This window comes from Atta cephalotes, assembly GCF_000143395.1.
Source record: "Atta cephalotes unplaced genomic scaffold scaffold00018, whole genome shotgun sequence".
NCBI lineage: Eukaryota > Metazoa > Arthropoda > Insecta > Hymenoptera > Formicidae > Atta > Atta cephalotes.
Genome location: NW_012130082.1, coordinates 2,687,293 through 2,703,318, shown reverse-complemented (window position 1 = coordinate 2,703,318; position 16,026 = coordinate 2,687,293). Strand labels below are relative to the sequence as shown.

General features: G+C 29.3%; 5 protein-coding genes across 5 annotated transcripts; 3 read left to right on the top strand and 2 right to left on the bottom strand.

The window, feature by feature from the left end:
- The first annotated feature begins 2,141 nt into the window (after nt 1-2,141).
- LOC105618760 (28S ribosomal protein S17, mitochondrial) lies at nt 2,142-3,054 on the top strand. The gene is made up of 4 exons (XM_012200291.1): nt 2,142-2,276; nt 2,361-2,477; nt 2,636-2,712; nt 2,815-3,054. The coding sequence occupies exons 1-4, from the start codon at nt 2,142-2,144 to the stop codon at nt 2,987-2,989; spliced, it is 504 nt and encodes a 167-aa protein (XP_012055681.1). The 3' UTR covers nt 2,990-3,054.
- Nucleotides 3,055-3,666: 612 nt separating this feature from the next.
- LOC105618759 (RNA polymerase II subunit A C-terminal domain phosphatase) lies at nt 3,667-7,646 on the bottom strand. The gene is made up of 7 exons (XM_012200290.1): nt 7,414-7,646; nt 6,285-6,588; nt 5,940-6,184; nt 5,101-5,857; nt 4,862-5,029; nt 4,490-4,745; nt 3,667-3,971 (listed from the first exon to the last, which is right to left on the bottom strand). Exons 1-7 carry the CDS (start codon nt 7,644-7,646, stop codon nt 3,667-3,669), a joined length of 2,268 nt encoding a protein of 755 aa, XP_012055680.1.
- Nucleotides 7,647-9,043: 1,397 nt separating this feature from the next.
- Nucleotides 9,044-10,587, top strand: LOC105618758. The gene is made up of 5 exons (XM_012200289.1): nt 9,044-9,182; nt 9,411-9,616; nt 9,743-10,131; nt 10,212-10,380; nt 10,492-10,587. The coding sequence occupies exons 1-5, from the start codon at nt 9,044-9,046 to the stop codon at nt 10,585-10,587; spliced, it is 999 nt and encodes a 332-aa protein (XP_012055679.1).
- Nucleotides 10,588-10,869: 282 nt separating this feature from the next.
- On the bottom strand, nt 10,870-12,919 carry LOC105618889 (snurportin-1). Its single transcript, XM_012200420.1, has 5 exons — nt 12,630-12,919; nt 11,771-12,107; nt 11,495-11,683; nt 10,976-11,353; nt 10,870-10,893 (listed from the first exon to the last, which is right to left on the bottom strand). The coding sequence occupies exons 1-5, from the start codon at nt 12,917-12,919 to the stop codon at nt 10,870-10,872; spliced, it is 1,218 nt and encodes a 405-aa protein (XP_012055810.1).
- Nucleotides 12,920-14,124: 1,205 nt separating this feature from the next.
- Nucleotides 14,125-15,202, top strand: LOC105618757 (probable 28S ribosomal protein S6, mitochondrial). The gene is made up of 4 exons (XM_012200288.1): nt 14,125-14,289; nt 14,446-14,585; nt 14,779-14,940; nt 15,021-15,202. The coding sequence occupies exons 1-4, from the start codon at nt 14,245-14,247 to the stop codon at nt 15,121-15,123; spliced, it is 450 nt and encodes a 149-aa protein (XP_012055678.1). The 5' UTR covers nt 14,125-14,244; the 3' UTR covers nt 15,124-15,202.
- The last annotated feature ends 824 nt before the right edge of the window (nt 15,203-16,026 follow it).

Below are 16,026 nucleotides of genomic sequence, written 5' to 3'. Positions count from 1 at the left end.
GTCTACCGAACAGAAGACAGCGTATGGATCTGTTCGCTTCAGTAGCTTATGCACGTAACGTGCAGCAATCGAAGGGTTAAATGTAATTTACCTTCGACGGGAACCTAGAGGAAACTTCATGGTACGTTCACGCAGTTTCAGTCATGTGATGTGTCGCGGATAATGCACAGATGCACCAGTGGTTCTCGGAATATAGATTCTTAGAATATAAATTACAAAATGGCGATTATAGTAATGCCAAGAAAATCGTTTCATCTTCATTCACAATACTTTGAAATTTTAATCAGTATCTAGAAACCAAGAACACGCGAAACGTAATCTGATAAATATTTTATCTCATATGTTTTATGTGAATACATGTATATGAATATACATATACATGCAAACAACGGCCACTATATTATTGACGAAGGAAGTGCTTAATTAAGCTCGCCATCATGGAAAACTAAAGTTGCTCTGTTAGTAATTGGATATTAATTATTATCTCGGAACTCCTTAGCTACAGCGTTGTATAGCTTGGGTCTACTTGGTACTTACAAGATTGTACTTGGCTACATCCGTAACCTGATCAATTAAGTAAATTTATTGCTTATATTTTATACTATTAGAGAAAAAGAGTAAATATAATCTACATAAATTGAAGTAAGTTTAATAACGACGATATAAATTAAGTTTACTAAAAACAGAGAACGAAATCACGTAGTTTAAGAAAAATTTAAGATAATATAAATAATATCAGATTTTCATTATATTTTTTATCTTATGATTTCCCTGGAGATTTTTAAAAAATGTTCTCTCGTTGATAACTTCGGTGTTGCAATATACCATCGATATATTTCTATAAATACTACATGCACCACTTTGACCGCAATATCGCCACTATTCCTATAGTGCGACTCTTTTCGGATATCAATAAACAATTTGTCACCAATCTTTTTGATAGAAGCATCAATAAAAGAATAAAAAGGGGATTTTTTATAAATATCTTGGTATATTATTTTACATGTATAAAATATAATACAAAATACAACTAAAACATTATGAAATGTAAAAAAAAGAACTGTAAGTGAGTAAAATAAAAATTTTACGAAAACGATATTTTGTAGTTCCCAGATCTCTTTACAGAAAAAAATACAATCTCATCGTATTAGCTCTTTCTCTTTTTCCATTGCAGTTTTTAATTTCTCTAATCCGTCAAAGTACTTTCTAAATGCATGCGTGCATTAGCTAGTACAATGAGAATTCTATTCTTTTTATCATTTGCATTCGAAACAAGACAAATATACTATACATTTACGCATAGAAGAGAAAAAGAGATAATGAGAAAAGTAGAAAACATAGCTGAAAAACAAATGCATATAACGTACTATACAATAAATGAAAAGTTCTTTATGCGTCCATGTTTCTCCAATTAAGTTCTGATTAAATCGTTGATTAATTTAATCGACAAAATTACAGTTTTTGATTAAATTTCTAAGTACATAATTTAATTTAATTTTTTTATATACACATATCGTTTTATCTCTCCTTTAAATAAATGACTTCAAAAGTAACATAATTCAAAAAACATGATTTTTAAGTTTTTATGTACAAATTAAATAATTATATATACTTTATTAATCATCAATTATCAAAAATACGAATACTTAACACTTAACTTCATAAAAAAGGATTATCGTTACAATTAAAAAAGATGAATTTTTAAAGGTTGTAAAATGAAAATGAAAAAAATGATTTGATTATGTTAAAAATATATTCTTTACCGATATTATTTTGTTAATAAAAATTTATTTAAAGATATTAGAAGATATTATTAATAATTTAATTTTTTGTCAAGTTGAAAAATACAATTTTTTTTTCTTTTTGGCAAATTTAATTTTTTGAATTGTTTAAGATAAAAGAAACGATAGATCACAAAATTATTATTATTAGTATAATAGTATAATTATTATTTTTGCCTCTTATTTTTATTAATGAAATATTATATGCAGTATAATAATAATAATAAATTAATCGGAATTTGTAAGTCGCTATAGCTACAAAGTAATACTACAAAGTACTATATATATATATATATGTATATAGCTTCTGTAATATAGACCTAGGTATGTGTAAGCGATCAGATGATCTTTCATTAAAAGATGGCCGCCAAAGGAGCGAGTAAGGTGGGTAAAACTGCGTTGAGATATTTTCTGGGAACATGCGTGCCTTCGTCGAAGCAGAATGCCGCCAAAGTGAGAGTACCGCAATTACAATTTGATGATTATGTTCATATGGTTAGTATACATATGTGTATCATGTACCATATAATAATATTTATATAGATTCCTAGTTGAGGTTATATTTCTTGGTTTCAACAGTACTTTAAGGAAAACGAATTTATTTATGCCCATGATCCGAAGAAGTTGTGCAAAACCGGTGATGTAATTTTGATAAAAACACTACCGCAGAAATTAACACGTCTGATCACACACGAGGTATGTGTTGTTCTATCTATGTTTAATTATTGCTATTGTTTTATCATCTTTTTCTATAACCACACAACAAGTCATTCATAAAATTATATTTATTTAAATCAATAAATATAATTTTATGAATGACTTCATATTTTTAGTACTTAAATCAAAATCTGTAGGTTGTCGAAGTGATATATCCTCTAGGCGATATAGTAGATCCAGTCACAGGAAAGGAAATTGTTGGATGTAGATATAGGTATATATACCGTTAAAAATTTCACGAAACTACTTAAGACATTTATGTGTGTATTATGAATGCAATAAAAAATTTTTATTTCATATTTCTTTGTAAAATTAGGGAAGATATAGAAGAAATAAGTAAATTATATGGCAAAAAAGACTCAACCTTTGATTATTCGAAAGCACCACGAAGAGGAAGACTGGAAGGCACACGAGATTTCACTCATAAGAAGATGTATCTGAAATATTACCATAATCCTGATGACCCACAACCAGATAGTATTCCAATATAAAAAGTATAAGATACTATTGTATTGAGAAATTCGATAATTAATAAATATTATAAATATTCAATAGAGAAACTGTACATTGCAAATTGTAAGTACTACAAGTTTTTATTTTCAAATTTTCCGATACATTCTGGGATCTCAATACAAAAACTTGCTTGGAATCATCAATGTTAATACGATAGCTCTAAAAAATATTAGAAAATAAATTTTTTATTTTCTAATTATATATATATATATATACATATACATAAAGATAAAATCGGTTTTCGACATATTTTCTTGCATGAGAAAAAAATCGCAAATATATTCAATGGCACATGTGTTATTCACAGTGCTATAATACTATTCACAGATTATTTTTGAAGAACAATAATTACTTTGTTACAATTAATCATGCTTTTAAATATATGTGCAAAATTTAAAAATCCAATAAGTCTTGCTCGATATTATAGAAAGAATTGATTTTCCATTTTTAAAAATTCTTGTTTCATAGATCAGTTATTTTAATCTGTTCCTTCGAAATCTTTAATATTTCTATAATATCTTGCTTATCAGAGTATATAATAATGTAACGTTTTATTATCAATAACCCTGCCTCGGCTATCGAACTTGAAATTTATGAATAACATAAAACATCCTGAGTTAATTATTAAAGAAAACTACTTATATTCAAACACATGTCACTCGGAAAGGAATTCTCTTTCAAGTGCAGCACCCAATGCATTCCATTCTCTGTCATCTTCATTATCTTCTTCTTCAAAATCATCCACTGAGTCCTGTGAATTATCACCTAGATCTAAATCATCGGGTAATTCTCCTCCTCTTCTAAAGCGTGCAACAAGATCATCATCATCATCATCATCACTGTCGTTATTGTCATCGTCTTCACTGTCATGATAGTCTACATCTTTGGAGAAATCTTTATCATTGTTGCCGTTGTAAACCTTTCTCTTTTTTCTTTTTGAAACTCCCAATTCATTTATATCTGTAACATAAAAAAAATATTTAATTTGTAAGTATAAAATTATAATAAAAAATTATATATATATATATATTGAAATATAATTAAATAACTTATAATTCTCTGTTAAACGAAAATATAAGTTTGATTCTCTGCATACACAATATTAAGAACTAAGAAAAAAAATGTTTCATTCTAATGGAAACAAAGTCTGCGAAATATGAAATTTTATCTCATGATAATATATCATGTATATTGCATAACATTGCATAATAATAAATCATGATATTATATTGTGCCTTAGAAACTAGAAACTTTCAAACAAGTAAATTTTTTTAAATAACTGTTCTTTTCAGAATGGGCAAGAAATTTACAATTCCTTCGAACAAAAATTGTAATTGTAATAAAAGCAATTTAGAAACTTTAACCTATCCAGACTTTATCGTAATATTTTAACGTAATAAAATAATACATAATACATAAAATTACAGACAGAATTATATCCAAATCGCATATTATAGATCACCTAAAATAGACTTTACCATTCATAGAATCTTCAGAATCGGAGCTCCGACGACGTATCTTTGTACCACATTCTTCCATATCATCTTCCTCGTCTTCGAAAACCATATCTTCCATATCCTCATTTACCTCTTTATCCATAAATTCGATTTCTTCTTGAGTGAATGACATTAATGGATTGATAGAATTAGCGAAGGAATTTGTTTTATCGCTTTCTACATCCTCGACGCGTTCCGGACTACTACAATGCGGTGGTGGTACTCTCGATCCGCGTGCCTATGATACTTCATGTTTATTATTAATGTCGAGACAACGTGCGTTTTAATAAATTACATAAAAGTAATTGTTTAAATAATGTAACTTAACATTACAAAATTATGACATATTTATACCTGTGATGTTAAAGGAAACAAGCGCTCATCCACGTGTTCCCAGCGTTCTGCACACGTCCATAACCAATCCGAATTTACAATTTTAATATTTATGTCTTTTCTAGCTGCGTTTGCTTTCGCTGTACCTTTTCTAATAGCAACCAAATGCGTGGTTTTCTCCGTTAAGTCCTGGCAAAATTTTATTGTTATTTATCGAAACATAATAAATTATTATAAAAAAATAAATACAAAAGTATTACTTGAGTCACTTCTGCTCCAAACGCTCTCGCGACCTTATATGCACGGCTTTGGTGAAGTTTTTGATGAGTGGGTATCAAGCCACTGAAAGTTAAGCATAATCCTTTCAAAACTTGAGAGCGTACCCGTGGGATTATATCTCGCAAAGACTTTCGAGTATTCTCTTGATCCAATGTAGCATAAAACTCTGTATGAATTCTTCGAAGAATATCTTCCAAGTATAGTAGATAATCATCATCATCATCATCTATTATATTATTCTCCTGCTTTGGCACCGTTTGCTTACTGCTTTTATTCGTTTCCACAGATGGTGTAATTTTCGTTATTTCCTTTTTATCGTCTTCTTTCGTAGTAGTAGTCTGAACATTAGATTCCGCATCCTTTACAGTATTCACTTTATCATCTTCGTCTCTTTCATTCTTGTTTTTTATCTCGTCCATTATTTTCTCATCTTTTTCATCTTCATGATTTGTTTCTTGCACAGAGGGATTATTTAACGGCTGTTCAGCTTCATTTGATAATTCAGAAGCATCATTCTTGCTATCCTTGTTTTGCGAATTTGTACAGGAATCATTTGCATTTACCGGCTCCGGCAAACGCGATACTTCAGCCTTTTCCAAACCTGGTAGTGCATTAATATCGCCGGTGTGACGGAAAAAATGATAAGGTTTAACCTGAACTAAATTTCCACACCCTTGCCATACGTCTTCTCTATCGTCTATAATACATACTAAGTCATCGCCGCATGGAAACAAAGCTCTGCAATAAATACAGAATTGATCTCTAAATATTTATCTCTAATAATGTTATATAAAAATTTAAGATAGCAATTTATAAATACTTGAGGTTTGCAGTTTTGGATGCTGGATCGAAACATTCGTCTCTCGAAAGTATCCTGTGAGAGAACAGAACTCCATCCTTGTCTAGCAATGACGCAACAGTGTGCGCATAAATTCTTGCTCCGAAAGTGCAAATATGTAATTCGTACAAACGACTCATCTCCGAGAGGAAGTGTCGGGTGTTCGGTCTTAATCTGGTGTGGTACCATGGAGAGTTCAGCCCGTACAATTGAAAATGAAAAACATCCTTTGAAAAGAAACATTTGATTATTTTGCAATAATGCTAGAAAATTTTATATCAATTTTTATAGAAAATTATGACAGCATATAATAAAATGTATGCGTACTTTCAAATTGGGTGGAATATTATCGTTTGTAGTATGAACGATTGTTTGATCGAGATCCACAAGTAGCACTAATTTCCGATCTGTTAAAAGACGTTGTTCATCCTCTTTTCCAATTTTTTCTGCTAACTCTGGACATACTTTCAGTTCTGGTATGCTGTGTACCATAGGCACACTGGCCTGAGATACTCCAACTGTGTTTCCATCTTTGCTGGTTTCTTGTACTCTCAAATCGGCTCCGCATTCTGCACACAAGTCTATCATCACAGTGGGATGTGTACATCCTTCCAGTAGAACTATCACTTGCCTGGAACACTAATCAACTATGCAGACATCATAAAATTCAAGTATATTTTAAATAGACTACACAATATAAAACCATTAAAAAGTGTTTCTGTATGCAATATAAAAATTATATAAAATCCTTGTTTCACTCAATCTTTAGTACACACGATGATTTTCTAATCTTTTATTATAAGCATTGTTTGCGTCCCCGGTTAATTTTCATCATGTTTACAAAAATATAAGATCATTAAGTAATTCTTATAATATATATTTTTTAATATATTTAGAAAATATTTGTACATTAAAAAAAGGAAAGAAGAAAAAATTTAATCATTATTTAAATAGGTGAATCATTTAAATAGGTGATTTCAAAAGAAAAAAGTATACAAGATACGAATGACTCATTTATATAAGGGTAAAGTCCATTTTATAATAGCATAAGCATAGTTAAGTGATTGTATTTGTAAAAACACAATCATAATTCAATATTCTCTTAATAAAAAGAATATTGCAATATTAAGAATAAAATTTTTATTTTAAGAATATACAGATTATTTTCAATTTTCTTCTATTTTAAGACACAGAGTAGAAGCTCTTTATTATCTCATTTTGTTTAAGGTTTAAAGATCTATCAGTTTACGATACAGATGCAATGTAATGAGTTTAATAAGATCTTTAAATCTTCACAAAAGCCTTGTCTAACACAAGATAATAAAAAAGTTATGCGTTTGAAGATATTTGAAATTGGCAGTTCTACAGATTTTTGAATGCGATGACGTTACGGAATTTCACGTAACTACCATTTGCTATCATTCCAAATGAGGATTATGGGAAGGATTATTCATACCCAGGCTGGACAACGTCACCCGCCTTGGCCAGAAACTGCTTGACGCGGCCGAAATTCGTGGCCCGCAGTTTCTTCTCGGGCTCCTTGGTCTCTTCATCGTCGGCGGTTGGCGTCGCGTCCTGATACACCAGCAATATTCTGCCCGCTGCGACCATTGTGTCCGAGCGTACCCTCCATTTCAGAATTTTCCCGGGCGGTCTGTCTGACGGGAATGTGACTTCTATCGTTGCCATTGCGCACTCGCGCTCATCTGGACCACAATGATAAAGCAACTCTATGCGATCGACTTCGGAGGATGGGGGTCACAGGGATGCTGCGGATATTGCGCTTCTTAACCTCCCTTGAGAAAACCGTTCTGCGTTTTTGCGCGGGAGACAAAAACAACGCGGGACATAAACACGACCCACGTCAACATCGATCGAAAGACGCGAGTGCACTCGAATACATGCGCGTAAAAAGAGGAAGGAGAAAGAGAGTCGCGTAACTTAATGTGATTGGTGAAAGTCTGCCTTGGCGATCACGTCAATCGCGTGGATATGAAAGATAAATATATGATGGGATAGTTGCACAAAGTTTTTTATAATCGAGCGAAGAGAACGAGATCAGCGAAGTTAATTGAAACTGATTGACAATAATATATTTATATATAATGTAATTATTTATTATATTTATTAATTTTGGCGTAATCTCTTTTTGAGTTACTTAAAAAAAAATTACACATACATTATACAAATTATATTTGAATGATGCGCTATTATTTTTATTTAGAACTCGATTGATATATAAATTCGAAGATAATTAACGTTTTGACACGTTCTTTTTTAATTTTGTAGCAACTATATATTATGTATTAGTTATTTAATTATTATTATCTATTTGTTAATACGAATTTGTCAGTGCTGAAGATGTATAATACATATATGTAACGTAAACTGTAGATTTTCAGCACTGGCAGTGAAATTTGGAACACAGCGTACATTTGTTCGCTACAATTTCCGATTGTTCCTTTAGATAAATTTTACCTGTTGGATAAGTAGCAAGATTACCCAATCACATGCGCGGATACCAGATTTATCTTACAGAAAATTTATTAAAAGATAGAACACAGCATATGAATCATACGTTTATTGTTTGTCAATGTTAAACAAAAGACAAAGATGAAATAATAATCAATGTATTTCAGTGTGTCTCTATACTGTGTAACAGCGTAAGTCTTATACTGTGACTTAGGCTGTGGTCAAAGTCTCGCTCCAAATGCTTTGAAGCGTTTGCCAGACCAATTAGAAGAAAAAATTTTACAAACTGATCAATTAAAAAACACTTCAAAGCGTTTGCAACATCGCGTTGACCATACCCATAGTGCGATCACCAATCATATATCAAAGTATTTCGTGCCACATCATGTCGCATGTGCGATGCGCTTAAATTCGACATTTTCGACAGTTTTCAAACGATTATTTTGAAACGATTAGAAACAGTTTTTCACCATGATTGATAATTTATTGACATTCGCGCGGCAAATACTCGCGTCTATTATCAAGAAATAAGATCACTTAGAGTGATCTCATATTACTTTTCGAACGTTCATTATACTTATATGAGCAGTTTTTAATTCCTCCATAACCATAACATGTCAGATAGCATAAGTATCAGTACGCCGGATAGTCGAGGTAGTGCCATGTATACCCCGCGAACACCTCGAATGCGTCAACGACAACGGTTCGATCTGAGTATGTGGATAGAAGAAGACGAAATCGATGGATTGGAAGGTAAACAACGTGCTTTTTCGTATCTAAGAAAAAAACTGAAAGCGTACTTCAAACGCTTGGAATTGATGTGACACAAAAGTTTCTTGTAGTCTACTCTTCTAATAGTTCCCAAGATATAATTGAATGTAATACTTTGGTTTTATGTTAATCGACTATTTAGTTTAAATATTTAACATCTCTTTTTATTTGAATATACAATCTTTTTTTAATTTTACTTACAACTTACAGGCTTAGTAGCCCAAACATGGAACATTTATGCAGTATCTGCTCTGTTTGGCATCAAACAAGATGATGTTCATTTTAAATTATATTCGAAGAAATTGAGAGAAGAGATTGCAAGCACCTTATCGCGTGAAGATGTAACTTATGACGCAAAGTTTTCTATTATGGAAGATATTACATCTAAACCAAATAGTGAGGATCCTGTAATCAAGGTCTAATAAAAAATATTGACAATTATTAATTTTTAATATTTTTTTATATAATAGTTTAATATTTTGTAATATCATATTAAAATATGTACATTGTTAAAAAGACAATAGCTTGTTTATATATTTTAGATTGAAGTTATAGCTAAAATCCATGGTCATGAGAATGGTGTTGAAAAATCCATTTATAAAGGAGTATTATTATCCTGGAGTTTAACACGGACCTCATTAAATATACAGAATTCTATAAGATTGCCTCTTCTACTATGTCGTGGCACTCGCAGCTGTATGGACGCAGTACATACTATCATCGGTCGTATGTTTGACTGCTTGATAGTTACACTACCAGCTAACGAGGATGACTTATGTTGGCTGGTTCCAATTATAATTACAGCTACTAATGAGGATAAGCCAATAATTTTTGGTGAAGTTCAAATGGAATACACAGTGCCAGAATTACCAATTACAGATATCATTAAAGTTAAATATCATAGTTCAGACTTGAAGGAAATATTATCAGCGTAGGTTGATGTTTAATTGAATGAAAATGTTCAATATTATTTATAATATTTAGTTTATATTGGTATTTATTAATTTACAGCATTGTCGGAGATCGAAATGACAGAGTTAATGTATTTCTTGATTACGAACACATGGAAATGTTCCATAAAGTTTTACATGAGCAAATGTTAATGGCAGGAGATTTACAATTAGGATTATGTACATTGCGCAGGATTAATCTACCCGGGATAACAATAATGGAGAATAGAGTGAGTCTTTACATTTTTATTTTTCCTCTCAGTTTACATCGAAATGATGTTAAAATAAAACATATTTGATACATGTTAATATATAATAGTTTAATGTTTTTCTTTTTTTAGATGAAAGTGACAAATGTAGAAATTATGAATAATATATTGTTATACTTTAGTGACAAAGCTCTCGATATATTTCATACAGTGCATATTGATATATGAACTTTTCTTATTTTAATATTTTGTGATATACAATATATATAGTTCAAATATATTAATATATCTTGATTGCTGCAATGATTATTTGCGTCATCATCATAAAAAATAGAGATTTGATTTGTCATTGTAAAAAAAAAAATTTTTATTAATTTTGTAAAAAAAATTTGTATTATCAGACATATTGTATCTTTGGTAATAAAAAAAATATGTATTAAGTTTTGGATTATTATATAAGTCATCTAGATTGATCATCTATAAATTGCCATAACAAATGAATTTTTAATTTTAAACGACACCTTCTATTTCCATCTGTAAAATTAAAAAGAATATGTTAAGTAAAAAGTTAACATACATATAAAGTTAGTCATTATATAATACTGCAGGAACTTACAGAATTAGTATCACTCTTTGTAATATCATCTTGTCGATTTTTCTTGGCTTTTATTTTTTGTATGTGATGTTCAAAACTTATATAATCATCTGGTTTCTCAAATGAAGATACAGATATTCCAAGTACTTCAGATAACATAAAAGGTTTTAACCACGTCACAAGTGGAGTAAGTCCATAAGTATATAATGCTTGACGATGATAAAATAGCAACCCATCCAGAGGTTCATTATCAAGATTTGCCAAGATTGAATTAACGTCTGAGTTACAATTAATATTTGGTAGAGTTAAAATAGGATATCTATTTGTATCAGTATTACGTTCTTCGAATTCTGGTATTTCCTGGAACTTATTCTTGATCCAGAAAAACCTGAACTCAGCCTAAAATAATATATCGCATTTGTATACGTAAAATAATATATAAATATATTTATTTATTTATTGCTTATGTATTTTAATTTATAATATATCAATTATTTTACAAATACAGATTGATTTATATGTGAAATATATATGTATTACCTGACAATTCGTGAATGGCAATAGACTCCAATACAACACGTCTAATATATAAAAAAGTTTTCGGTTCTTTATCCATAGACAATCGACAGCAGCAGAGTGATGAAAGTCACTATCAGAATTTCCACCTGGAAGTGCTGAAGGAAAAACACCATGTAGAACACCTTTTCTAGAATATGCCCTTGTTTCACCCTGATTTAAAAAATTGTTAAAATAATTATACAATTGTAATAAAAATTTCTTATTTGATAATAAATATCAATAAAGATGAGTTAATACCCAGCCTGAGATTACTCTAACTCGTTTTCCTATTGGACATGGAACCATAATCCAATTTTCAATGAGATCTTGTGGCACATCTAGCATCCATTCTGATAGCATCATTCGATTTGTTTTGGATTCGTTCGGAAAAATCTTATAATATGACGAGGCATAATCTTCTACTTCCATATATTCCTCTTCAGCCATGTACTCTTCCGCATCCATATATTCGTTTTCATCTACATATTCCTCTTCATTTATATGTTGCTCGTCTATATATTTCTTCATATCTTCATTTTTTGATGTAAAACACTCTTGTACACCACGTATAGCATTGATAGTTTCATCTCTATGTCTATAAGAATTATAAAATAGCGTAGTTATATAAAAAAAATAGAATGTGAAAAAAAAGAAAAATATTAGAATGATTTTAGAATAAAAATATGTAAAAGCCAGTAAAAATTTATGATATACAACTTTTCCAGAAAAACATCAAAGACTCAATTATTTTGTTAAAAATGCATTTCACTGAATATCAATATTAAACAGAAACTGTCTTCTATACTGCTATATATTTCCTGAATATTTCCCAATAATTATGATGTCTACAAATAGTAACATTTAATTTCATTAATTTATTATTAAATTTTATTATTAAATTTTTCAATATCCTCGTTAAGTTTAAATTTTTTATTAATATTTGTTAATGTTTTTGAATATATACAAAATAATTGTTTAACATATGTACTTTGTCACAAGTATATTAATTTTTTTCTATGGATTTTTTTACACATACAATGCCTATTAATTTTTAACATAAAATACATATTTTTTTGTTAACAATAGAATATTCCTATAAGTAATTTGTTATACATACTTCTTCTGATACTCTAATAACAATCTCCGTCTTTCTTCTTGAGGTGTACTATCATCAAATTCTAATTTAATATTATCTTTTCTTATACGGCTTTTGTAAAATTGCCTACGGGTAGATTCCCTTGGGTTACAATCATTTTTGTTATGGTTTGTGGTATTACTTTTGTCATCGTTTAAATTATCGCTTTTGTCATCATTTACATTATTAGCATCGAAACACTGTATTTCCTCATCATTTTTATCATTGGTTTTATCACTATCGCTTTTATTACTGTTTGATAATTCTGCCATCTCCACTATACACTGAATATCTGAAATAACAAAGTTTCTTGAGTTTACACCTGAATTATCTATATCTGAATTAGGATATGGTCAACGCGATGCTGCAAACGCTTTGAAACGTTTTTTAACTGGTTTGTAAAATTCTTTCTTCTAATTGGTCCATCAAATGCTTCAAAGCATTTGTAGTGAGATCACAGCCTTAGTATATACTTTTGGAATTTAAAGTGATAGATAGATATATGTTTGATCTTTATTCCTTACTAGACTTTCTCGTTTTCGGGAAAGTTCTAATGCACTCTTAAGCCTGTTTTATTATGCTTTTCATTTCCTGTTTCTTGCCTTTTGTTATTTTTTTACATCTTGTCTTTTCACTTCTTATCCATTTTTTTTGTTTTATATCGCCTGAGATAAAAGTTAACGATCTTCAAAAGAAATAAGAAATACATTGCAAAAAATACAATTGTTGATAAAACGATCACAAAGAGGAAAAAAGGTAAAAAGCAAAAAACAGGAAACAAAGAGCACATTGTAGAATCATTAATAAGGAATAAAAAACAGACCTAATATAAATATAAACTGTTAAGAAATATTATTAAACTGTTAATAAATATAAACTGTTAAATATTTTTTCATATTTATTAACAGAAACATGAAATTGAATAAACGCAGAACATCATTGAATAGCAAATTACAGTTTCTGTCTGTATTCTATCAGTAAAATAATAAAAATTTGAAAAATAATTAAAATTATCAAAATAAATCTATATATAAATATTATTATAATTTTACAATACCATTTATAATAGAAGTGACAATACTTCCGTGTAAAATGTAAGTAAAATGTTTTCGATTGCTAAAGTTCAAATTTTCTGACACGTATTTTGCTTTAATATTCTTCTCATACTACTTGCACATCCACGATTCCCCAGCGAAATCTGAATCATCTGAAGTCGAATCTGAGTTTTGAGTTTTAAGGCTTGAACAATACAATATATACCGTGGCTTGAGCTTGGCCTTTTTTTTATTGTTTACATGAAGCATGAAATGGTAAAATCCGTACACTAATGCACCACTCTACACTAACATCCATTCTTAGAAACTAGGTATCAAATCCTTATTATTTATTTTCACAACAGTTGATATGTCGGGGTTCTTCAATTTCGCTCAGCCTTCAGAATTGGACAAGACAATATAATTTATGTAGATTAATGTAGTTTGTGATTTTCTTTCAGTGCATTCAATGAGTGATTTTCTTTCCATTATTAAAGTATTGTCATTATATTATTGTTAGTTTTTTAAAAATTGTATAGTTAGAGTGACAAAAAAATACAAAAATGCCTACATATGAAATGCCCTTATTGCTGCGAATCATGAAAAAGGTATCGTACTGTAAAGTATAGGTTATATTTTTTTATCTCAGCGATTTGTGCAATAAAACATTATGATAATCCTGCGCCTGATATAATATGTTGTTTCATACAAATAATCGTTATTTATTGTAAAATGGTCAATAAACATTTGATATGTATTTGTAGCCGGAATTGGTAACAGCTTTAAAGAGAACAGCTGAAACGATATTTAATACTGGTGGTTTTATCAGAAAAATTGAAAATTGCGGAGTAATACCACTTCCATGCAAAACTAATGCACATGGACACGTTCATCGTGAAGCAAAGTAAGATTATACTTATAATAATATTAAAACATAATTAAGTTTTGCCTTAATTGGAACAAATTAAATGCATGATAAATTTTCTTCATTATTATGTATTCTAACGATAATAAAGTATTGGGTTGTCCGGAATAGTAGCAATATATTTTTATATATTTTACTTTATTTTGTCTATTTTTCTTTTTTATATTTCCAGCCATTTTTTAATATATTTTGATGTACCATCAAATGAAGTAGACAAAATCATAGATAAATATAATAGAGATATCGATATCGTTAAATCAAAAATATTCAAACAAAACAAATCTAATAACACAAAATGTACGTTCCATGAAGAAATGTTATCACCACCTTACAGGTACGATTCATAATTATGCTTTACATTATTTATAATGTAACTTGTAATTATTTGCAATCTTCTATTTCTTATTTATATAGACCTAACGTCCAAAAACTTATGGAAATGGTAAAGAAGCAGAATCATAATAAACACGAATTTAAATACAACAATGGATTGGATTATTATCCTTTTAATAAATAACTGAATGTATATATGTTGTATATATTTCTTTTATTGTAGTATATCACACATTTATATTAAAATAAAATATTTTAGAAAAGTCGATCATATATTAAATATTCTGAAAATATTAATTGTTGTTTCAACTTACAGGGTAGAAGAAAATTAAAAGTGTAACATACAATTGTACTTCATCATAAGTAACATTTAATATAAAAATCACTTATCGATGATTTTATTAACTCATATCATCAGCATGTTATGAAAAATTATCATTTTTCTAACCATCAATAGATATTTGTACAAAATACTTAATATATAATTATACATATGTAATTATTATCTTTCATTAAACACAAATTTCTAGAATGATTTGATTGACTTCAAGATATTAAATTCAAAAGATATACAATTGTAATGACAATGGCGCAATTAGCCAGTAACTTCCTTCGTTGTACAATATACTTTGAAACATTCAACAATTATAGTGGCTGTCCGAACTAATGCTAATGTACAATATCCTTTGTTCCTTTGTATTGTGTAAGAATGTTCGTGTATTTTCTATCCTGAGAGCTACACAGTCGCGTTTGTAGTCACGATATACATATAACTATAATCGATACATACTGGTAACGTATGTATGTATATTTTATACGTAAGTAAAAAAGATTCAATTTGAATTGTCATATAATCAAGAAATGGAATATAAAAAATATTACGTACTTCTCGGAGTCCTCACTCTACATATTAAGTATGACATCATATATCGATTCTGAATCGTTACGTGATAGATTCGAAATGAAAATAATAACAAGAAATTAAATAGTTTATATCAAAACTTAAGCAGGATTTAATCCTTGGATGCATAACATTTTCTAATGTAAAATTAGACAAAAATTTAATACAAAATTGAATTTAAATAAA